Source organism: Antennarius striatus, chromosome 11, assembly GCF_040054535.1.
Source record: "Antennarius striatus isolate MH-2024 chromosome 11, ASM4005453v1, whole genome shotgun sequence".
NCBI lineage: Eukaryota > Metazoa > Chordata > Actinopteri > Lophiiformes > Antennariidae > Antennarius > Antennarius striatus.
Window position 1 is genome coordinate 13,223,986 of NC_090786.1, and position 23,542 is coordinate 13,247,527.

The 23,542-nt window shown below is 41.9% G+C and overlaps 1 protein-coding gene across 1 annotated transcript; it reads right to left on the bottom strand.

The window, feature by feature from the left end:
• Nucleotides 1–699: 699 nt before the first annotated feature.
• Nucleotides 700–23,108, bottom strand: ptpn20 (protein tyrosine phosphatase non-receptor type 20). The gene is made up of 47 exons (XM_068327158.1): nt 22,985–23,108; nt 22,626–22,789; nt 21,427–21,492; nt 21,160–21,339; nt 20,940–21,015; nt 20,268–20,348; nt 20,034–20,109; nt 19,662–19,815; nt 19,460–19,531; nt 19,077–19,251; nt 18,807–18,942; nt 18,559–18,697; nt 18,293–18,445; nt 17,958–18,143; nt 17,701–17,863; nt 17,337–17,604; nt 17,161–17,240; nt 16,799–16,876; nt 16,601–16,708; nt 16,335–16,493; nt 15,989–16,257; nt 15,669–15,770; nt 15,254–15,347; nt 14,498–14,583; nt 13,692–13,863; nt 13,079–13,290; nt 12,580–12,678; nt 11,964–12,493; nt 10,453–11,089; nt 10,125–10,295; nt 9,812–9,986; nt 9,510–9,720; nt 9,385–9,422; nt 9,058–9,144; nt 8,254–8,315; nt 7,816–7,977; nt 7,489–7,732; nt 7,162–7,271; nt 6,955–7,037; nt 6,287–6,423; nt 6,026–6,174; nt 5,824–5,914; nt 3,837–4,171; nt 3,502–3,717; nt 2,695–2,757; nt 2,494–2,595; nt 700–1,958 (listed from the first exon to the last, which is right to left on the bottom strand). The coding sequence occupies exons 1-47, from the start codon at nt 23,106–23,108 to the stop codon at nt 1,860–1,862; spliced, it is 7,374 nt and encodes a 2,457-aa protein (XP_068183259.1). The 3' UTR covers nt 700–1,859.
• Nucleotides 23,109–23,542: the final 434 nt, after the last annotated feature.

Below are 23,542 nucleotides of genomic sequence, written 5' to 3' on the forward strand. Positions count from 1 at the left end.
CCACTGTTGGCTATTCCACCATGAAAGGTCAGACATGGGTTATCAGCAGCATGTAGGGCTCAAAAGATTTTCATTTACCCCCCCATCATACTTTTCAATATAACCACTCAATAATTCTTCTCTTAGTTGTAGTTTAGATATTCAAAGGACAACTGTTTATTGAAGTGATACAACCATAAGTGGAAAAGCCTTGAATAACTGAGATGCAGTCACTCCTGTCATAACTAACAGCAATAACAAGCTCTGAGTTGGAGAGCAAGGAGAAAGTGTATTTAAGTGTGGGTGGGGTGGTTTTTGAGATAGTGCTCTTGGGCTCTGGGGGTAGAAAGAGAGAGAAGGTGATGGACTAAATCTGCCCTGTGGTTTCCACCAGCATCAGGTTTACATGTGAGCGGAGCGTGCAGTGTACTTCCAGGGGTTTCCATGCTGTCACAAAGACCCCTGTGAGACCAGCTTATTTACCCTGCAGTAAAACCCGAGAGGGAGTATACCCTGCAGTAAAAGTGGAGAGGGGGCTCAGTGGCATTAGATTTAGGGCCGCCTCGGGCTCTCTGTTCTGTGTGCTGTCAGGGAAAACCCGCTCCAATGCTCTTGTCCTTCTGTAAGATTTGAGTTATGGTGCATTCAGAGTCAAGGGGATAAAAATGTGTTCGAAAATATACAAGAAGTTTTAGAATAGTCTTTAATTAAAGAGAGGTATTACATCATTATTGGATACATCGTGGTTGTACAGTGACAAGATATTCATTTAGCATAATTAAGCAGTTGTGAAATTTAACATTAATACACAATGCTTATGCACAAGCACTCACTTAACTGTACAAGGTGAATGAAAAATGTGCTTTGTGTTTGTTTTTTAAGAACAATCCTTTTCAAAGATCTGAAGGACAACACATATCGACAGGGTCTCAAAGAGAACGTGAACATTTACATAACAGAGGTACCCATTGCTGGAAATGATTTTGCATACATGGTACAGAGACTGATGGCTCTGCAGAGACATCCACATGGCAAAGGTACAGTACTGCATGTCTTACCAACACGCTCCAAACTGTTTGGGAGATGTTGTTAGTAAGATGTCGACATTCTGATCTGTCTTCTAGCAGAAATGATTATTTTATTACATTCCATATTTTGATCATGTTCAAGTCATTCAGTCAAACTCCAGGCTCAGACTTCTGTACTCTAAGAGTCTGCATGCAGGAAGAGAGCTGGTGTGTGTGTGCGTGCATGTATGTGTGCATGTGTGTCTTTGTGTGTGTGTATGTGATAGCAGCTAAAGGAAGAAAGCTTACAAGCAGCTACATCCAAAGGTTGAGAATTAAACAGCAGCTATAAATCATCTCTGCAGTCTTGTTGCATTTAAGGTGGCAAAATTGAAAGATTGTAAACCTGGTTATATATTTTTTTGCATTTTGGTTGAGTTTGTATTAAAATAGCGGTGGAATACAGATAAAGGATGTTGTCACATACCAAATAACAGCTCATTATTTAAATGGAATTTAACTGCTTTGTACATTTTACAAAATAAATTATAATTTGTCCAAATAGTGAATTGACCATTTATTGATTCACCCAAGGATTTTTAACAATCAGTCATTCTTTATCTGTATTAACATGTGCAAGTTGTTATTATGTGAAGCAGACTTTCTATATAATTCAGTGTCTTTTTTTTCAAGATAAACTAGATGCACAAGTGAATAGACAAACAGAAATAAAATCAGGTATTGTGCAATTTACAATTTAACGAAGTAAAAGATGATATGTAATCATTCTACAACCACCCAAACATCCTCTTCAGACTAATCTGCACATTCAATCTAAACACTGCCGGTGCTCTCAAATCAGTTTCTTGGTCTTCATCCCTGACTGCTTGTGACAAGTGGCTTGGGGTCAATGTGGCGCAAACTGTGTGAGTCATTCCAAGGCACTTGATTCTTTTCATTTCCTCCAGTGAACTGAAAAATCAATAGTTTTCTTTATCTAATAGACTCCTACCAAGGGTATAAATGCACTTAATAAATTGATAACACAATGCTTAATTAAGGTTACACACCCACACTCTATTACTCATGGATGAAAGATGTGGAAAAAATAAATGGTAAATTTAATTTACTGTGATTTAAAAAGTAAATCTATTTCAGAATGAACAATATGAATGACATACATTCAGATAATTTAATTTAAAAAAACACAAACAGAAGGCAAGTTGCTAAATCCGAAAAGGCAAAACACCATCAGTGATCTAAAATAAATCAATAGCAAATCACAACACTAAGAGCACATCCAGAAATATGAAGATAAGGGTTGCAGTTGTTGTAACTAAACAACAGACTTTAACCTGAAGTACCAAAACGGAATAGAACAATTGTCATGATGGAGCTAACTTAACTACCTACAGATAAAGAAAAATATACCACCAGCAAACGCTGTGATAGAATGACTGCACACGGTTACAGATCAGTCAGTTGCAAGTAAAAACATTCAAACTACTTTGTGGTCTTTGGGACTTTCTGGTTGCCATTGGTTGCCGTGAAGCTGTAAAATGCCCTGTAAAACCTCCAACCAGACCTTGTAGCAGAAGAGATACTGTTCCTGAAACCAGAGAGACAAAGCACACCTCTAGCTTTTGGGAAATGTCTTTACTTTTTAAAAGCTTGAACTTTGAACTTTAACCCCTCAGTTGGAACTGACCTTGGTTTGAATCATCCCATGCCGTTGAAGTCTCATCTCTTTTACGATGTCGCTCACATTAATCTGTGGACAGAGACAGGAGTTTGTTAGGCGCAGCTGCAGTATGTGAACTACATATAATCTGGACCGGCGCCAGTTCATCACAATTCAGTTACATTGGATGTTTTTTTTAGACTGTGTGAGGAAGCCAGTGCACCCGAGCAGACACACAGAGAATATTTAAACTCAACACAGAGAAGCTTCAGATCTGGTTTCAAACCAGGAGCCTTCTTGCTGTGAGGTGATTGTGGACATAGCCGTGCTAGCAGCCCTATGGGTTGAATTAAAGTGTAGCACAAGCATTTAATATATAGATCTGAAAATTCAAAACAGAATCCGAGTGTATCTCATTCATCATGTTATTCAGTATATTAGCAATACGCTAATTGGAATTAGACACAAAAACAGTAAACAAAGGAGAATAAATGGTGACTTGATGGTGGTGCTAAATGAAAATTCATATTGAAAAAAAATTCAATCTTCAATTTGTGAACCATATTTCATCATTATGCATCCTGTAGCTACCTAGAAGTTTCACCAGTCATCCAAGCAGTGACATTTCAGGGGATCACATGGTCACCAAACATGGCGGTATTCATCATTTGGTTGTGACGAATTAATGCATTGAATTTCATCAAAAATTGATATTTTTTTCAGTGGTGGACAAGGTAACTGCCATCGCTATCTCAACATTGACTATTAGCATTACTCCAAATTAAAAAAGCTTAGTTGAATCATTAATGGGGCTATGAAATCAATTCAACTCACAGGCAAATCATTCTCAATGAGGCTGAGAATAATATCAGTGCAGATGAGGACTCCTGTGCGTCCGATGCCGGCACTGCAGTGCACGGTGAGCGGCCCCCTTTGGTGCACCGCTCTCAGGTAGCGAATGAAGCGAACCAGGTGCTCAGAGCTGTGTGGCACACCATGGTCAGGCCAGTGTGTGAACTTGAGATGACGGACAAACTGAGTCTCACCAGTCTGTAATAATAGTTTAAGATATAAATTTATGACTTGTATGAATTGTTACGGAATTTTGAACATTTGATTAAAACCATAACATTAACAGCAACAACATTTGTTCCTCACAAAACTCTTACCTCTGTCTCCACCATACGGATCACCTTGATGTGGAAATACTCCAGGTTCTGTTGGTTCTCCAGGTGAAGCTGGTACCTGCCGGTGTCCAGAGGCACACCCAGCCTCTCTGGCCAGTACTTGTGACATTTGATCCTTCCTCGCTCTACTTCCTGCGTCATCATGGCAATGACGTCAGATTTGCTTTCCCAGATCATTTGCCAGAAGGCCGGCACTGTGGAAGGCAGAGGACCCTGACAGGAAATGTAAAATAGCTCCTCATCACCAACATGCATGTGGATGTTACTGGCATTGATGTAGTCCTGGTTATCTCCAATTGCAACACGGGTTTTGTCATCTACAGAGAGAAAGAAACAGCAAGTTTCATACATTAGATCACGTGTGCTAAATGCAAGGCGCGGGGGCCAAATGTGGCCCCACACATCATTTTAAGTGGCCCGAGAGAACATAAAAGGTCAGAATTATCTAAAATTAAATAGGTCAAAAGTGTGCTTTGACCAAAAACTACATTTCCCATAATGCACTAATTAAACCCATTTTGACTTTGACAAAAACGTTTTGACAAATGTCCTAACTTGGTTTTGATGTTATTTTTCTTTATTCTCTTGGATAGTTTGATTCTTGATTGATAACCTGACAAATTAAAAGGATTTATGTTATAACAGAGCAACAAGCAAACATGTTTTTTCTGTGCAACTGTAATGTTTGTAACTAAATAAGTAATACATTCAGACTTATTTAACGCTAAGGAGTTATATTTATTTTACATTTATTTTACATTACATTGAGTTACATTTAGTTGCATTTATTAATTACTCTGGCTCTTTGAGGACAGCCATTATGCTGATGTGGCCCTCAGTAAAAATGAGTTTGACACCCCTTCATTAGATAAATACATTAAACTCCTCCTACAAACAGAACAATGGAAAATTACTATGTATTTCTGATGTTGGATGAATATTTTCATTTAGTTTTGTCAGCGCTGCTTACCTTGGTACTTTGCTAATAACTAAATGTACTATAAATAAACCCAAGTAAATTTCTATGAGGTCTGAAGAGGGAGGATGGACAAAATTACACTCCCCACCCTTGGTTAGTGCCAAAAGAGCCGCAGGTTGGAAATCAGGCTTTCTACAAAAAAAAACCCTGATAAATGGATTACATTGGGAAGTAAGATGCACTTTAATCTCTAGAACTTTTGCACAAACAGCTTTTGGAATGTCAGCATTCAGTGAGGTGTGGTGGTCACCATCCTTTTCACCACCCCTTCATCTTTTATACTAGTTAACATACTTCGTCCTCTTCTGCATTTTTTCCCACCAGAATGAAATGATGGGGGAATGCAAACATCAGCACCACATTTCACACATGTTTTATCTATATTTCATAACAGTGTCGTTTGACATTTTAAAATTAATGCAAACTTCCTTTGATGAGGTTTCCATGGAAACACATTGTTTAAGGTAAGAACAAAAATATTCATAACTCCAGACGAATGGAGGATATATTGCAAAAAGAGGCATTTAGTTTTCTTCATTTAACTCTGATTTTAATTTGCCGAGAATTTGATAGTTATTTTATAATTACATACTTAAAAATATACATCCCACATAGCTTCATGGTTGATAATGAATGACATCTTTCTCATTGCACACTCTCCTGACTCCAAAAAAATTATAGATTTGACAACAGGGACATTGATATTGATACAGGAAATGGTAGGTAAGTAATTGTTGAAGAGCTATTACTTAAAAAATAGGTTGTAAACAAGTATTCCTACTCCTTTCAGTGAGGCAAAAAATGTGCTGCTTCTGAAAAAACCACTAACAAACAGGCCGTCCTATAAATGCCAAGTCTGTGAGTTTACACCTTTTACAGACTTTACTTACTAGTAAAAAAAACCCAATAGGGAAGCGTAGGGGTTTGAACAAATAGAGAAAAACAAAAGTTAAGACCCTCCCTGACAAAAGTAGAAGTGAACAGGCTTACATGGCAGGATGTCTCTGTAGCGGTTCTTATCTCTGTTCTCAGGGGCTTTTCCCACCAGACAGTTGTCAGAGGGCTTCAGGTGCTCCAGAGCCTGGATGAAACAATAAGACAACAACAACGACAGAGAAGGTGTTTATGTACTTGGTGTCGTCTTTCATCAGTATTGACATTGTGACTATTACAACACACAACACATACACACCATGAACTCTTTGACCAGTTCCTGTTGGTCCAGTTGATGCTGCAGAATTTGGATGAGGGCTTTGACTCTGGAGCCTGAATACTGGCTTGTCCCAGCCGGACAAATAAGAGCTAAAGCGGCTAGTTCCTCCTCTGATACTATGGGTGGGCCTGGGGAAACAAAGGAAGAACGGAGAAGAACCAATGTTGCTTGTTTGACTCACTACTACTTTTTTTTTTATTTGTTTTTTCCACAAAAGGATGAAAATAGAGAAAAAGATACCTGTTTGGGGGGATGTCATCGCCTGCTCAGAACCATTAAATACATCATCATCTTCCTCTGCACTACTCCAACCATCTGACTGGGTTTTTTGGATGTCTTTGCAGGACTGGTCCAAAAGTTTGGTCACAATTTGTTTCCTGGGGAAGTCAGGGGGCAGGGGTGAGACCAGACCATTTTTACTCTTCGGGTAGATGGGATGAAATCATGCAAGGCTGAGCTTCCTTTCCCTGCGACTTTTCCACCTAAAATGCAGTATAGACAAGAGGCTACAATATCTTAATACTGCTGCTATTCTTTTCTGAGGCCAAAGAGAATACTAAATGCATCCTAACTGTCACAGGATTGGTTGCCTTTTTGGCATTTGACAGAATTTATCCCAGGTTGTTGTCGATTTACTACTCTCTGCTGCCACCTTGTGTTTGGTAGGGGAACTTCAGTTGACACAAAGGAATTGGAAAAGAGGACGAAGCAGAGAATACACAACGTACTACTTGACACAGACATATCAAAGCAGGTACTTAGTGGGATTTTGTGATTCACTGCATGTATCCTTGTCTAAATGTAGGAGGAATTTTGGGATGTCCTAAGGGTCATCAATGGAATAATTCCCTTATTTTTATATTATGAAGTTGTCGCGTATGTAATAAGAGAATACATGAATGAACTACCTGTCAGAAGCTCCATGCAACATGTCAGTGACATTCAGGGATGGGCAGCAAGTTTGATGAGAAGGGGTGCTGTTACAGCTCTCCTGCAGCCGGAGGAGGTAACAGACAGGGCAAGGTGTTAGCAAAAGTAGTTAGTATCTAGTAAAGATAAGCAGGATTAAATGTTAACACCACTGTTATTAAGTTTAGTTAATGTTTATGTGTTACCTGCATAACATCTGTCTCATCTGTGACAACAGTCAGTCGTCGGTGTGGTGGAGGTGGCGGTGAAGTAAGGAACACACCAGCTTCATTATCCACAGGGGGTGATGTTACCTCTGAAAGAGAGATATAACTATGATGAAATATTTGATAACATGATAATAATTTTGTATGTTAAATATTAAAGCAGGGAGATGAGGCTAGTATCAGGGCAATTAAATAGTTCTCAAGTCTCAGTTCCTCTCTTTTTTTTATATCACTCAAAAGCTCTTTCTCTCATTATTCTAAAAAAAATCCAGAACGAAAGGAAAGATTGTTGTAAAGACATTGTACCAGGCAGACAAGCAGCTTTCTTATCCAGCAGGACATCAGGGGAGGAACCAGCATCAGGGCTGGACACTGGGGCCGGCTGCTCGGCTAAAACAGCTTCACTTTGAGCGGACATGTTGGGTGGTGTCGGTGACTCGGAATAGGTCAGGATATCCCTGCAGATGGTGAGCTGCACGGTGCCCTCGGCTTTACGCAGGATGTCCACCACCTTATTGTGGCTCAGCCCAGACACAATCACACCGTTCACCTACAATACTCACAGTAAATATCAAAGCTTCCCTCATGGTGGCCATAATAAAACAATGAACAAATATGATATGGTTTTATTACCTCTAATAAAATGTCTCCCACTCGAAGCCGACCATCCTGCTCAGCCACTCCACCAGAGCAGATTTCCTTCACCCTAAGCATACTGCCATTGGTTCCTCCAACCAACGCAAAGCCCAGGCCTCCTCCTTCAGGCTTTGTGAACTCCACTTGCATCACACAACTCTTGAAAGATGAGGAGAAAAACAACAATTTGCCATCCAGCATTTTGACAAAGAGCCCTAAATATTCTTCAGAGTTGATGTTGTGTTGTCTTTATGAATTAGGCTTAAAGAAAGCCAGACAGACACATTGCAGGCTGTGACCTCCAGCAGAGAAGCAGCAGACTCATGTTACAGTGTGCAGACATTTCAAATAATTTCAGTGATCAAAAAAGGATGCCTAGAGCTTCCAGGAGATGCAAACGCCTTGGAAGCATCATTAACATATCCAGAAACTTACATCTTGCTCTTGGGTGACAGAGAGACATCTGAAATTTCTAGCTGTCGTACACACAGCTTCAACTGAAAAAAGGAAAACAAAACACTATTTCAGTTTTTGTATCCAAAATGATGTGTTAAATAAATATTGTGAAAGCCAACCATCAAATATTTTCATGTCTTTTCAACAAATTTTTGTCCATGTAAACACTTTCTGCCAACGAAATTTCTGGAACAGACACGAAGAAAAAAAAAGACAAAACAAAGCAAAAACACAACAATGCACACCGACCTCCCTCCTCTTTAGCCATTTTGAAAGAGAAGTGTTGATGGATAGCTTCTTCTATGACAGGTGGACAATGCCGGTCTTTTCAGGCTGACCCTCTCCACTGTCCCTTACCACCACCTGCACCGTCACTGGGCAACTGAGCTACCTGCCCCTTAGACCCCTGGCTGTATGGCATTGTCCCTTTGTGTGTGTGTGTGTGTGTGTGTGTGTGTGTGATAGCTACAGCGTCTGATACACCAGTGGGGGGCCAGAGGCTTGCTAATTATTAATCTCGCTGCGCGATTCCAGGATGTGTCTGTCAGCATTCAGACACAGACATGGCTGCAAAGAACTATATTCTGTTACCGAGATCCGGCTTCATGCGGGCAAAAGAGCAACAAGCAAATTGGCGAAAGGGGAAGCAGTTATGTTGCCGACACAAAAAGAAAGAAGAAAGAAAGAAACATACTTTATTGTCCGTGTAAGGAAATTATTTAATCACATGCTAATGCTTGGAGGAGATAAGCCAGAGGAATAAATGAGGAAGAGAAAACTCACCGTCTTCAGTCGGGGAATCCTTATCTGCAGCGGTGGGCTCTTCAAAACGAGCAAAGAACTTCCTGTCCTTCTTCCAGTCAAACAGACCTACAAAGGGAAAACATTTAGGGATACATTAAAAGAGAGAGGGTGAAACCAGAAATGGGAAATATCTGCATGAGAATGAACTTTAGTTATCGTTAGTTATCTAGTTGAGCACACACACGATGGTTTCTATGCAACCCATGTGTAGCCTATAACGCACATGACAACTGAATTCTACTTTTTGTGTGTCCTTGGGTGATGCAGAGAAAGAAGGAAGCGTCACATTCCTTCAGGGGTCCTTACCATTCCATTTGGCCCTGGGGGTCACCGGCTGGTCTTCTCTGTGTCAAACACAAAAACTGGAGTCATTCCACGACACAAAGCCAAACACGCGTCAGCACCCATATCTCTGAAACCTGAGGACTTACCTCAGGATTTTAAGTTTAACTTTACGAGGAGCAATCTCACAGGCTTTGACTGCGTCCTCCAGCGTCATTCCGAGCGTACACTTGCCACAGATATAAATGATCTTGTCACTGGGTTGGACGCTGCCCTCCTCACTTGCTGGGGAGCCTGGCACCACCTGCAGACAGTAGATGCCTTGCCATTTGCTGCCGATGCCCCCCGTCAGCTTAATACCTGGGGAGAAGCATACATGGAGGATTACAATGAAAGGACACTGACGATGTGTCCGTGTCTCCACATTGTGTCCTAGTAAACGGTGTCCCACCGAGCTGCCCTGAAGGTGTCTTGTGGAGAACTACATCAGGCAGACTGTCACATGAAGGTGGGGCCACCAGGTTGGTCACTGCCCTCCCCAGCGTCATACTGAGTCTTCTCGGAGATGATCTGAGAATGGTCATGGCCATATCGTCCGCCACGTCAGTAACATCGTGCCCGTTCACCTGGAAACAAGTGGCAGACAGGGAATAGTTCACAGTCAGCTTCGTCAGTACATTGTACATGAAAATTTGATACAAGATTTTGTGTTTTATTTGCAGAAATGTGGAAACGTTTGTGTGCACGTGTCTGATTGTTCGTACTGTGATGAGCCGGTCCCCTGCCCTGAGGCGCCCATCTGCCTTGGCTGGGTTGTCCAGTATTTCCTGTATGTAGTAGCAGTTATCCAGTTTACTTCGAGTGATGGTGAACCCGAAGCTCCCACTCCTGGACTTAGTCAGGACAACTGTCAGCTCAAACTCTTTTACCAATCCCTGAAGGGTGAACAATGATCATTTCACTTTTTTAGGTTTTGTCACATGTTGTTTAGACTTAAACTTAAAGCACTTACTAACAATAATACTTGTAAGTTTAGGAAAAACTTCATAACTATATCTATCTATTTCTCTGTCCATCTGTTAAAAAACTTGCCTTTCTTCGGCTCTCCTCCTCCTCCTCATCCACTTCTTCGTCATCATCTTTGTATTCCCTTTCTTTCCTCTCTGCCTCCTGTCTCAGCTGAAGGCTGATTTTGGATGGTGGTGGCAGCACTGATGGTGGTAGCGTCGCTACTGGTGGGGTGGCACAGGGAGTTACAGAGGACATGACCTGGGCTGTGATGGGGTTCAGTGGGGGTGCGGGGGGCTGGGGTGGAGGCACCATAGGCCTAATGTTCTTGGAAAGGACATTATAGTGGCTCAGAAGAAGTCCCTGCTGGATGGGGTGGTGCTTGGCCTTTGGTGGCTGAGTTGTGAGTGGCTGAGCTGGGTGAGAAAGGGGACACGTGGTTGGGGTGTCACATGAGAGGCTGAGGGGTGTGATGGTGGTGGGGGGGATGTGAGGGCCGGGGCCTGGATTCTGAGAAGGGAAACTAGAGGAGGAGCTGCAGGTTTGAGTGTGGACTCCTGTGGGGCTGATGGCTGGAGTGGAAGTGGCCACACTGGAGGGGATGCTCTGAGGAGGTTCTAGGGTGGAGCTGATGGTCAAGTATTCTTCATCTGCCATGATAGTCAGTCCATTTCCCATCAGGCAATAGGTGACACTTCCATCTGCCTCTTCTCTGACTCCACTGCAGTGAAACAAAAGAAATCTTTGTAAATGATTTATTAAATGTCTTCTTCTTCTCCTTTCGGCTTTTCCCTTCAGGGGTCGCCACAGCGAATCAATTTCCTCCATCTAACCCTGTCTTCTGCATCCTCTTCTCTCACACCAACTACCTTCATGTCCTCTTTCACTACATCCATAATCCTCCTTTTTAGTCTTCCTCTAGGCCTCCTGCCTGGCAGTTCAAAACTCAGCGTCCTTCTACCAATATATTCACTATCTCTCCTCTGGACATGTCCAAACCATCTCAGTCTGGCCTCTCTGACTTTATCTCCACAACCTCTAACATGTGCTGTCCCTCTGATGTACTCATTCCTGATCCTATCCTTCCTGGTCACTCCCAAAGACAACCTCAGTATTTTCATCTTGGCTGAGATGCAGATAAAATGAAATTAGAAAATATTATTTTTACAGCTGCAATTTCATTTTTAAGTGAACAGTAGTTTAACATTTGAAGACAGAAAACAACCATTTCTACAACCTTTAGATTTGACTTTCAAATGAATTATTGAAAGGCTAATTTAAACTGATCAATCTATAGATGATTTTAAATTCATAAAAGCATAATTTCTGTATAATAAAGCAGTTAAATTATTTAAAATTAACTTAACGGCACACAACAAGCTCTAAACAGAGTCTAAACACAGCTTATGACTGGACTGATTTGTGAGAATGTCAAATCCATTGTTGGAGAAATAGCTACAATAATTTGTGGCCTTAGTCTGTAACATGTGTAAACACAAAGTTTTTTATTTGCATGCAAGTGAGGAATGATTGAACCATGACAGTTGTATTACTGTGTAAAACGTGTCGATGTGAGTCAGCATCAGATGTATTACCTGGCATATGCAAAAGAAGTCTTGGGACAGACGTCTGTAAAAGTCACCGTTGAGCTTGTCGACCCCACATCCTCTCCGGCCTTGTGTTCTTCCTGGTTCTTCTCCTTTGCTTCTACTTCCTGTTGTTCCTTTGGTTTCCCAGATGGCTGTGACTCTGGTCGAGCCAGTGGAGAGCCCACAGTGGGTGACGCAGCTGTGACAGGTGACGCTGGGGAAGCGGGTGAGGCTGGCGAGACAGGTGACGGAGGCGATGTGGGCGAGGTAGGTGACGGAGGCGAGCGAGGGGGAGACGCGAGAGGCTGAGCGACCTGAACTTCGCTGTCCAAACGCTCCCCACTCAGACAGATTGTTGGAGCTCCGGGAGGTTCTGAGCTTTTCTCTGCTGCTTTGGTCAGATCTTCCTCCTGGGTGGGGTGCTGCTTCTGAACGTGGAGTTTGAATTCATGTTCAGTCTTCAGGAGCCTGCTGTAGTCCTCTCCTAGTCGGATGTCCAGAGACCGAGATCGAACCTCCCGGAAGAGTTCACAGCCCTACAGGAGCCAGACGGGAGGAACACTGGTCTGTCTGGGCTAGTGGGTCTAACTTGTGCTTCTTTTGTGTGGATCTATGCACTCACCAGTGTGTTGTCATCCACATCATAGAGTACTCCAGGATCTGGCCGGCAGATCAGCAGATGGACTAGAGATGGAGCTCCACGTAGCAGGAATAAAACCCTCTGAGAAAAGAGGACAGTTGTCACGGGTTCAGCTTGAACAAGACAGACTGTAATACGTCTAAATGTACTTGTGCGAATGCCACTGGGAATCTTCGACAGCACACAAAAGATTAAATGACACATTAAATGCTATGACACAACTAGCTGACTATTTCCACCGCCTGAGATTAAAGGATTAGTGAACTGCTGACGTGATTGGGATCTCAAGAAAGAGCAGGGCTGCTGGAGCTGCTAACGCTCTGTAATATTTTCACATTGTCCTTTGGTCAATGTTTGTTGTCTGTAGTGTAAAAAATTGTGACCACATCATATCCCCACTTTTAATGTTATAAAACAAAACAACAACCACCGAGAAACCACTTGCATGTATGAAAATTACTTTAAATACCTCAAACCCTACCTGATAGGAGAGGTTCTTGACAGGCTCTTTGTTGACCGACAGAATAATATCTCCCTCTCTCAAGAGGCCGCTCTCCAATGCAGGCTGCCCCGGAAACAGACGTTTGATGCGGACCACGCTGCCGCAGTCTAAGCCTGAGCGAAGCTGTGAGATGTTGACACTGAAGCCAAGGCCACACAAACTCTTCTTCAGCACTACCTCATGCGTGTTTTCTAGGAAAGAGGAGAGATGGAGGGCAATCTTGAAGCATCAGTGTGTGTTGTGTAATCTTTAATCTGACACATGGTCTGTAATGAGAGGGGGAGGCGTTCATCTCCAAAAGACAGAATTGGGAAAAGCAGACATGTTTTTCATCACATTTCCATGAATCATATCAAGTAAAGAAAGGAAAGCTTTAGAGACAGAAACAGGCTGCTCCCACATTTCAGAGCCGAGAGTCTAGGGGGGACAGAACGAGTCAACTCTAGATGACTCTGACAGCAACCACAATGTAGCTGTCAGATGACTCATAGTCACCTCTGGGCTGTGTGTGTGTGTGTTTGCGTGTGTGTGTGTGTGTGTGTGTGTGCCTTTTTTGTAAATGCATGCTTCCCTTCTCTCCCCTCACTCTCACCATCAGTCACAAAGCTGTAGTCCTTGCTTCCACCACTCAAGGTTGTTTCCATGGAGACTTCAGTCCTAGGGGGCTGTGATTGTGATGTACTGAAGGCCAAAGGGGGGCAGGGTGAGTCAGGCCTGGGCTCCAGTATTACTGGGGGCTCCCTCTCCAATAGCAGGCTAACCACCTAAGGAGCACAGATACACACTGTTTGTGTTCAATCATTCATACTTCTGTATTACGCATTTGGTGCAGAAAGTGAATTAAAAAGTTCATCTATATTAGTATTACACATCAGGACGATGGATCTTAAAGATCCAGCAAGTCCTTACATCCCATCATCCATCCATGTTATTGAAGACGAGACGCCCGCAATCGTCTCGTCTTCAACCGCTTTTTCCGCCTTACAGGTCACATGTTATGTTGCAGCCTATCCCTGTTGGCTATAGGCAAAAGGCAGGGTACATCCCGGACATGTCACCAGGGCATCGCAGAGCCCAAGTCCTTACAACCAAATGATAAAAGAGTAATTCTGAAATTACTTTTATGAGGGGTGTCTATGCCCCCCTCACTAGTTTAATTAAAGGATCCAAGACCTGAAGCCTGAACTCCAGTGACAGCAAACACGCTGAAAACAGTGCATTGTGTGTTTTGTTCATTTGGCTGTTTTACTTCTTGTTTGTGTGTGTGTGTGTGTGTGTGTGTGTGCGTGTGTGTGTGTGTGCGTGTGTGCGTGCATGTGCGTGTGTGTGTGTGTGTGTGTGTGTGTGTGCGTGTGTGTGTGTGTGCGTGTGTGCGTGCATGTGCGTGTGTGTGTGTACCTCCCCAGTCCTCTTTAGGCACTCGATAGCATGCTGGTGAGTCACACCCATCAGGTTAGACCCATCAACCTCCAGCAGTCTGTCGCCTGTCACATACACGAAAACAAATCTCATCATCATTTGGAACATCTATTCATTAATGGTTTAATTTTGTGTGTGTGTGTGTGTGTGTGTGTGTGTGTGTGTGTGTGTGTGTGTGTGTGTGTGTGTGTGTGTGTGTGTGTGTGTGTGTGTGTGTGTGTGTGTTGACGGGCATGTCAACAAATCTAAAAGCTGTTTCTGCTCACTGAAGCATGAACCAGGCCGTCACTGACACAGGACAGTGGTGCCGGTAGCACGTCTATGTGTATTACAACTGACAAAATGTTAAACAAGAAGGGCACTAAATGAAGCACACACCTCAACCAAGGTCAAACAGTCCCTTTTCATTAATTTAAACCCCAAAACCCATTAAAAGGCTACAGTTACTGTCCTCACCATGTCACAACATAAATCATGGATCCTCATCCAAACCCTTCAGTCGTCCCTTCTCTGGTAAAGACCTCACCTTTAAGTTAACCAAGGGGTTTATGTGTTATTTATGTGTTATCAACACAAATGTAGTGAGAAGTGTTTGTCTGTCTGCTAAAGGAAGTGGAAGAGTGCATGTAGAGTATGTCATGAGCGAACATGAGGCACCAAATAAAAAAAAAAGTTTTCAGAAAGTTTTTGGCAGCAACGTGATCACAGATTGAAAGGAAAAAATGAAAAGCTTACCGATCTGAATCTGTCCATCCTGCTCTGCAACGCCTCCAGGTACTAGGCTCTTGATGTAAATGCCTCCATATCTCATTTTTGTGTTTATTCCTCCCTTTTTGGCGGAGAGAGATTGAAAGAAAAGAAATTGATCGAAGTCAGAAGCCACAAATAACCCTGGAAACATACACTGATTCAGCCTGTGGGGTGACCCAAGTTACTGCGTATCACATCTCATTACCCATCAGCCTTTTCTTTTTAGTCCTGTTTGCCTGAGCTGACGTCACACTGAGCATCAATGTTAATATGTTGATACAGTAAGTTTTGATTTAATATGTTAACAGTCAAAAGACTACCAAGACTTTCAGTGCAGACAAATGAGACTGGAGGTATATTTGGTAAATGCTGTATGATAAAACGGAAACAACCAACTCACAGCAACACTGATGCCAAGACTGCCGCTGCTTTTCTTCAGCTCCACTACAAAGCGCTCCCCTGTCTTTAAACTTAAGATAGATGATGACCTGGAACACACCTCCTGACAAAAAATCAATTTAGAAATGGAATGAATGGTTTTATATTAACAGAGAGAATAAATGAAGAAAATAAGGAAACCGACATAATGCAGAGGAATGATGATAACAGTTATTGTTTTAGGTATCCTGGTTGGCTGGTTTTATCAGTTTTGACCTCATGTTGTACATAAAAACAAACTCACTTCTGTCTCATCAATGTCAGCTGATTATGGGTTCTAACCTGGGCATCATGTATTCGAACCACCGGAATGTGAAGCCGCTTGTTCCGTTTTGGGGTCGCCATGTTAGACAGATTCATGGCCTCCTCAAGTTCATCCATGGCAGGACGGTATTCTGTGCCACTCAGTGTGGTTTGAGAGCCAAAACCTCTCAGTGTGGTTTGAGAGCCAAAACCTCTCTCCAGTGCCAAACCTAGAGTGCTCTGACTTAAGGAACTCCTGCTCTCCTTCAGAGATTCTGATGGGAAAACAACCAGGTAGAATAAAGGACCTCATATATAGGTTGCATCAAGTGTTCCAGCTATTCATAGTAACAGTACGACAGTGATGAATGAATGTTTGCATGACTGTATGAACTTCTCTGCATGCAGAGAATTGAGCAGTGCTTACGTTTGGGCTGGGACACAATGAGCTCCACTTCTTCAGGGCTGCTCTGCAGAATGGCAGCAGCATCACTGAACGTCACTCCTTCCAAACTGGTTTTGTTTAGGGAGATGAGACGTCCACCTGCGTAAATTAACAAATCAATCAAAAAGCCATATTATAGGTTGTCAGTGTTCTAAAGCGATATCCCGTTACAGGTTATGTTTTATCCTATTGCTGCTGTTTGGTACCAGGTCTGATTCGTCCGTCTTTGTCTGCAGGCCCTTCAGGCACAATGGAAGCGATGAAGATCCCCAGGTCAAGTTTACCCGTATTGTCCTCGCCCACTATCACAAAGCCTGAAGCAGGAACAGAGAGGGAGTAAAAACAAAAGTGCAGGTTTTGATCCCAGTTTGTACATTAATTTATATTAAGTCTACTGAACTCACCAAAGCCCAATTTTGGGTCTTTCTTCAGGGTCACACAGATGATCTCTCTTTCCGGTGGGGTCCTGGTTGGTGTATCAACTGCAAGGCATGTGTTTTATATATGGAAAACAGACCATTGTACATTTGTTTCAATATTTTGAGAGCTAGAATGTTAAAATGGTTACATTTGCACTTTTACGCTGATGTATAATTTAGAATTTGACAGTTATCAGTTATCTGAACATACAATTTGAACAAAAGATCTCAATAAATTGGGATAAATGTAGGGTGCAGAGGATCTTTCATCTCAACCAACCTGAATATCTTTTTTTTTTTACAATTATTTATTATTTTTCATCCATTTGCATGTATTATATATTCACCCCGGATGGAGGACGAAGCATCAGAGTCCTCCTTCTGCAGTGAAACGCTGGACATCATTCTAGGGATGGTCTCCGGAGTGCTATAACACAGTGTACATTATTTCATTTCATTCTAATGTATATCTCCTTCACATACAGGTACACACATTTTTCTTCATAAAGAACACACACAGTACCTCCAACATGGTCGCTCTTTCACTTCCCTGAAACTTCCTATCTCCGAGGGCTCCTTATTCATCTCCCTGCTCATCTCCCTCCTCATTTGCCTCTGCTGATGCAGCCGCTCCTCCAGCTTGGCGGTTAGGTCATCGCAAGACTTGGAGAGGGAGTCGGGTTGACCAGGAGTCAAACCTACGTGGTTCAACATGCCCTCAGAGCAGGACATCCGCTTCAGGTTCAAGTTATGTCCACGATAGGCAGACATGTACTTATCCATGTTTTCATCTGGATAAACAGGAGGATCCAACATATAAAACTGTTGTGATTTATGGTCTTTTATTACATATGCCAAAAAGAATGATCAAAATTCAACGTCCCCACCTGGGATGGCGATATGGTTGAGTTGACGTGACGTCATCTCGCTGTGAAACTTGTGCTGTGCTGAGCAGAGGTTCAGGAGATATTGTGCAATCTTTGAGCTCTCTGTAACAAAACTGTGCTTCTTCCCGCTGGGCCCGCCACACTCTATGATCAGTTTACGTCGCTGAAAGAGAGACATCAAACAAAAATTAATTTAGGCTGAGATTTAAGAAAAAAAAATCAGCATCTTGGACAGCAAAATGGCATTTCTTTTTCACCCCAGTGGATATAGAGTCGGTTTCCCTCCAGAGGAATCGTCGGGTGACGGTTCGGATGTGGTTCTTCATCTCGTACACGATGATTCCTTTGGAACAGACTCCCAGAACCAGCTCTCCCACCACCGGCCTTTTCTCTCTCCCAACACGGTGGAACATGACCCCGTACTCGGGTAACTGCTGAGCAATCTGCAAGGCCCATATTTTTAAAGTGACTGCGCACATTTGCATGCAATTGATAGAAAATACGACAGGAGAGGTATCATCAATGAAAGTAATAGTCGTGTATTTCATATACAGTAGTACTCGTAGTGTAGCAGCATCGGTAGCACGGATACCTTCAGGTATTCTGTCTCTGCCTCCTCTGGAAGCATCTGGGCATGGCTTGCATGTAGTCGTGGCAACTCTTCCTTGACATTGGGCAGGGCCAGCTTCTCTAGCATCCTCTTGGACACATAATGCTCTGGCTGGTAGTAATTCTTACCGTACAACTAAAAAACAAAAAAAAAAAGACAGAATGCCAAATATGATGTGTCCAAGATACACTGAAAAATGGCGCCATTTGAAGTCATCTGATGAACAGTTTTCCTCTTGTTGTCTGTACCTCTGGCATGTAATCACTAAACTCAGCCTGAAGAGCGAGAGCAGCCAGAAACAAGCCCGTCTCCTCATTACAGTAAAACCTGTCCTCCAAGATATCCCTCCGCAGCTGTAAGTAGTACTGGTGACGAGTCAGTCTGTGTCTGGGGAAACACGAAACAACTTTAAACCAAAAGTTCATGTTTTTTGTGGAAGTATGTATTTCTACACATAAATGCACCACATTTAAGTAAAAACTAGTATACTACTCACAAAATAAAGGCAATATCATCAACAAAATACTTGACTCGAAGAAACACCAGAAAGGACAATATCTGTCCTTTTTTCCAACCATCAGGAGCAACTTTTGAGATTTTGGTTTCATGCTCCAAAAAGAAATATTCATCATCTGCAGAGTGGAAGGGAAGCAACGGTTACTGTCAACAGTTCAAATTTTTATTTCAAGTCCACACCTCATGCCAATTGAAGGTCACAGCGTCACAAGCTCAATAGGTTACGACCCTCATGGAAACATCCTCTTACCATCAAGGAAGGCAAGACCGAAGTAGAAGTGCTCCACCAGGTTGGCATGAGCCACCACCATGTCAAACACGTCTCTGGCTTTGGTCTTAATGTCGCAGCGAACCACCACGTACTGTCCGTTCAACAGAACCACAGTCACTTCTCTGTGAGATGAGCAGGACCGTCCCTTTTTGGACTGCGGCGATCAGACACAAACAAACAGACACACGCTGACATAAAGAAATGTACGGACACGCTTACATACATGTAGATAAATATACAAACACTGCACATTGCAGTTGTACAAACAGACATACGGGATACAAAAAAACAAGTTCAAATAGTGTGAAGAACAGTGATCACATACAATTTGATCAGGAACTGAGGAAAAATTGTAAATTTACCACAATAGAACCTGGAAGCTCGAGAACAACGTGCTGCTCGTCAGGCATTCTGATGAATTCAGGGCCCAGAGCCTGTCAAGACAAATATTTTCAGTATAACTATACGGCACCATGTCCATCAGCCTTTGAGCTCCAATACAAAAAATATTTCAGGTGCATTTATGTCACTGAAGAAACATTTTTTTTAAAAGCCCAATCTTACCTTGGCTTTCCTCTGGCTCAGGCTAAGTGACGACTCACTGAAGGTGATGGAGGGACTGTGAGATCTGCCTGATGTCTTAGGAGAGACTTCGTGCTGGGGGCTCTTACCAATCCAGCTGCAGTTGCTGTCCCTGTGACGAACCCCACGAGGGAGTCTGAGGGGAGAGAGAAAGATGGGGAAGGACAGACTGAACATTAGCTGCGCACATGATTTGGAAAAGTAATACTCTGGGACAATGTCACGTCCCCTAAAAGTCACTACAGACAATGAGCGAGCACAAGGAGAGGCGTTGGCAGGTAGGCCTATGCCCAGATAGAGTATCTTCTATATAACAGGATATGGTATGTAAGTATGCATTTATATGGCACAAACCTATCTAAAGACGATTGGTACAGTGGTGTGGGAGAGCTCCGTGGTCTCTGTCGCCAAGGTCTGTGAGGTAAACTCCCTTCGAAACAGACATAAAATGAGAATTTTATTGCTGTAAGACATTTAAGAAGTTACTGATGACAATTTATAGTGTGGATTCTCTTAAGCATCACTATTTTGACAGCAATTATGATTTCTCCTTTCTCTTCCTTCTAGTTTTTGTTTTGGAATGTTTACCTGACTTTGAGTCCGAGTCTGTTGAGTATCTTCTCCCCTCAACACTCCCGTCACTGAAGTCTGAGAATAGCCCTCTCTTTCCTGTCAACAAAGTACGAAATGAAAGGTGACAAATGTTAGATTCCTGTCCGTCTCGGTGCTCCTCAGAAACACCGACATGTCTGGAACAACTGAGGCCAGTAGAGGGTACAATTCCCTATATCTGATTATTGGCTCTTGGAGCACCTAATCCTGGGCTTGCTTTAGGTTAAGATTTTAATCCTGTTGATCTGTGCACTATTGTGAGTCAAAAGTGCAGTGACTGCACATAGAAATATCCTGGGTAAAAGGGCAAATTGAATACAGTGAATTTAATCAATAGTGCACTCTAATGAGATTAGCACAATTCAGGTTTATTTATGGTGACTTAAATCTTCAAAATTCTAAGATGAGGCTCCATAAATGATTCTGTTAGTTATGTTAGAACATAATACTTGTTGCTGTGGCATTTTCTTATTTGCCAAAGTGTTTTTAGTGAGTCCTGGAGAGCAACAAGAAAATGCATTACATGTTTATTGCATTTATAAATTATATACAGTATATTTTTGTAGGGATTAAGTTAAGTCATCAAGGAGTTCTTCAATTGTCTAATCACTTGATCAAATACTTATCAATAGCAGCATAAACTCTCACCATGAAGCCTCTCTCTGATCATCTGGCTCCTGCCGCTCAAAGGAACATTACTGTCTGGTAGAGAGCCATGGTCCATCTGGAGGAAAAGAAATCCCATTGGGTTCATCTTATGTCATAATATGGATGATTACAAAGTTTTTCTTTAAATTCTTAGACATATATTGTCTGTAGACAAAGTGAAGTGAAGTGGAGAACACTGCCTCCCTCTGTTTAAACTAACCGTCTCGTGAAAAACCTCCTCCACCAGATGTCTGATGACTTTGGCGGGTGGAGGCAGGCTGGAGGCTTTATGTTGAGATTCGCAGGCCTCCAGAATGGAGTTAAGATTGACCCTGCGATGAGCCAGGTCCTCACACATACTGAGGAGGAGACTGTTCAGATGGTCACTCAACTGGACTGGCTAAGAGGGATGACAGAGGAGAACCATTATGGTAAGGTAAGCATGGGAATGAACTGAATATTACATCTTGGTGTCAAGGTTCCCTACCTGATTTTGAGGTAGGTGGAAATCAACTGACCAGTAGAGAGTCATCCCCAGTGAATACACCAGCATCTGTAGAACAAAATGGACGTATAGTGGTATAAATCAACTGACTGTACAGTAAAAAGCAAGCTCACTTTAAAAATACTTTGATGTTTTTGTCTTTTTTTTTTTTACATCATTACTAAAACTGTAAGACAAATGCAGAGTAATACTATAAATATAAACCTTTTACCAAGCACACGCATATTTTAAAACTTTTTAAAGGTATTTAAGGTATTTCTTTAAGCTTCACAGTAAAGCAAACTTTTTGAAAATTGGAGGTCAGTCTCCTTTTCTGTTTGTCTCCTTAATGTTTCTAGAGAGGTTCAGTGAACTAAAGCAAAAATATTATTAACTACCAATATGGTTATAATCACAGAAAATGAATTAAATGTGTGTAATTTGGTTAAAGGAATTCAAAAGATTGTGGGACTTTTTAAAAAAAATCTTAACCCAAGTTAAAGACAAACAAGTCTTTGGTAAAATAAAAAAGTATTATTACTATAATTTTCTGAAATAACAATTGTCTAACATTGAAAAGAGACACATTCTTATGGGTTCAAATAGATTGATTTAAATAGCTTTGATGGGTTGGTATCCTTGATAAAGTTATGATGTTGCACATTTGGGTTTAGCAGTTTCATTTATTAAGTTTCATTTAATTTTGGAGGATGGGTTAAAATTAAATACAATGAGATGATGAAATTTTCTGAAGATTTGGAGAATGGCAGAAGAAACAAGGAGAGAAAAAGGAATTGGTATATTACTTGAGTTACTTCAGGAAAGTTTAAAAGATTTTTAAAGATTTGAATCTCCAGGATCAAAAATAACTCACTAGGTTTAATGTTTGATTTATATTCAGTAAAAGCTGTGATTTTTTGTAAGTAGTTTCTACCCAATGTTAAATTTAGATTCCTGGGTGCAGAATTCAGAGAAGAGATGTTCTCATTTAGCCACTAGATGGCGTGATTACATGTCGGTCGTCCTTCACTCGTGACATCCTGTGAATTTACACTCTAAAAGAAGACACACTTTATATTCACATGAGTTTAAATTCACTGTAAGAATTATAAATAGAGATGAGATTCTTTTTTGTCCAAACAAGCATCCATTAAATCTGACATTATATACATGATAGCACACATGAGTGAGTCTGCACTGACCCTTTCTGTGGCGGGTTTGGTTGAGCTGGCGCGTCCCTGCAGCATCTCTGGAGCGGTGAAGGTGGATACCTCGTCTGATAGGCCACAGTTCTTAAATGCTAAGGTGCCAGTGGCTGACAGCAGTAAGGAGGTGGGGCTTATGATATTACACATATTGTTGTGTCCTGAAAAAAAAAAGAAAAGAAAAAAGTAAAACCTCATTACAACATTTTGGTGGGACTACAGTGCAATTTAAAATGAGTGAAACAAAGGAAAGCAAGTCCAAATGTCAAATTGCAATAATATAATGAGAGGTAACAGAGTTAAGGTATGGAGTGTTTATGAGCGTTGGGGACAATGATTTCTATAAATTGCTTCACCCTTATAGGAGATGTCCACTAAAGACTCTGCAGTGCCCAGCAGCAGGGACCAGACCTCCTCCTCCAGCAGAGGTCCTCCCCGGGCCTCCAGGACCTCAGCTAATGTTACAAATGTGCTGCTCATCCTGCACACACTTCAAGGACGCACCTGAAGATGTAACACACACATACAGTCACTCACGTACATACAAAACACACACAGTCTTTGTTCAAATTGATTTTCTAGAGGAGTTTCATTTTTCAGAATCCTACTGCTTATACAAAACAGCCAGTTTTAGTGGAGGTCTGTATATCCTCCATCAGTCATGAAAACAGTTTTATCACTCTTTGTGCCAAGGTTGTTGGCTTATGATGGTTGATGACACTGCTTGTCAAGAGAACTTAGTTTAAAAAAAGAAGAGCTTTTCAAAGAAAAATGCAATTCTTTGTGCTTGACTCTGATTAGATTACCTTGGTCAATTAGTCTCACTGCTGCTCTCGCCACCCCTCCCATTTCCTAATAGGCTTTATTCTGGCCAGAGGGCAGTTCTAAGGTAACTGTGCTTCTGGCACCAAAGC

Bases quoted from the DNA above. Each gene is read 5' to 3' on its own strand.
- ptpn20 (XM_068327158.1), bottom strand. From the start codon at position 23,108: ATGAGCAGCACATTTGTAACATTAGCTGAGGTCCTGGAGGCCCGGGGA. The intron at 7,038-7,161 runs GTAACACATAAA...CTCCGGCTGCAG, and splicing joins ATGAGACAGATGTTATGCAG to GAGAGCTGTAACAGCACCCC. The intron at 3,718-3,836 runs GTAAGAGTTTTG...CTATTATTACAG, and splicing joins TCCGTATGGTGGAGACAGAG to ACTGGTGAGACTCAGTTTGT.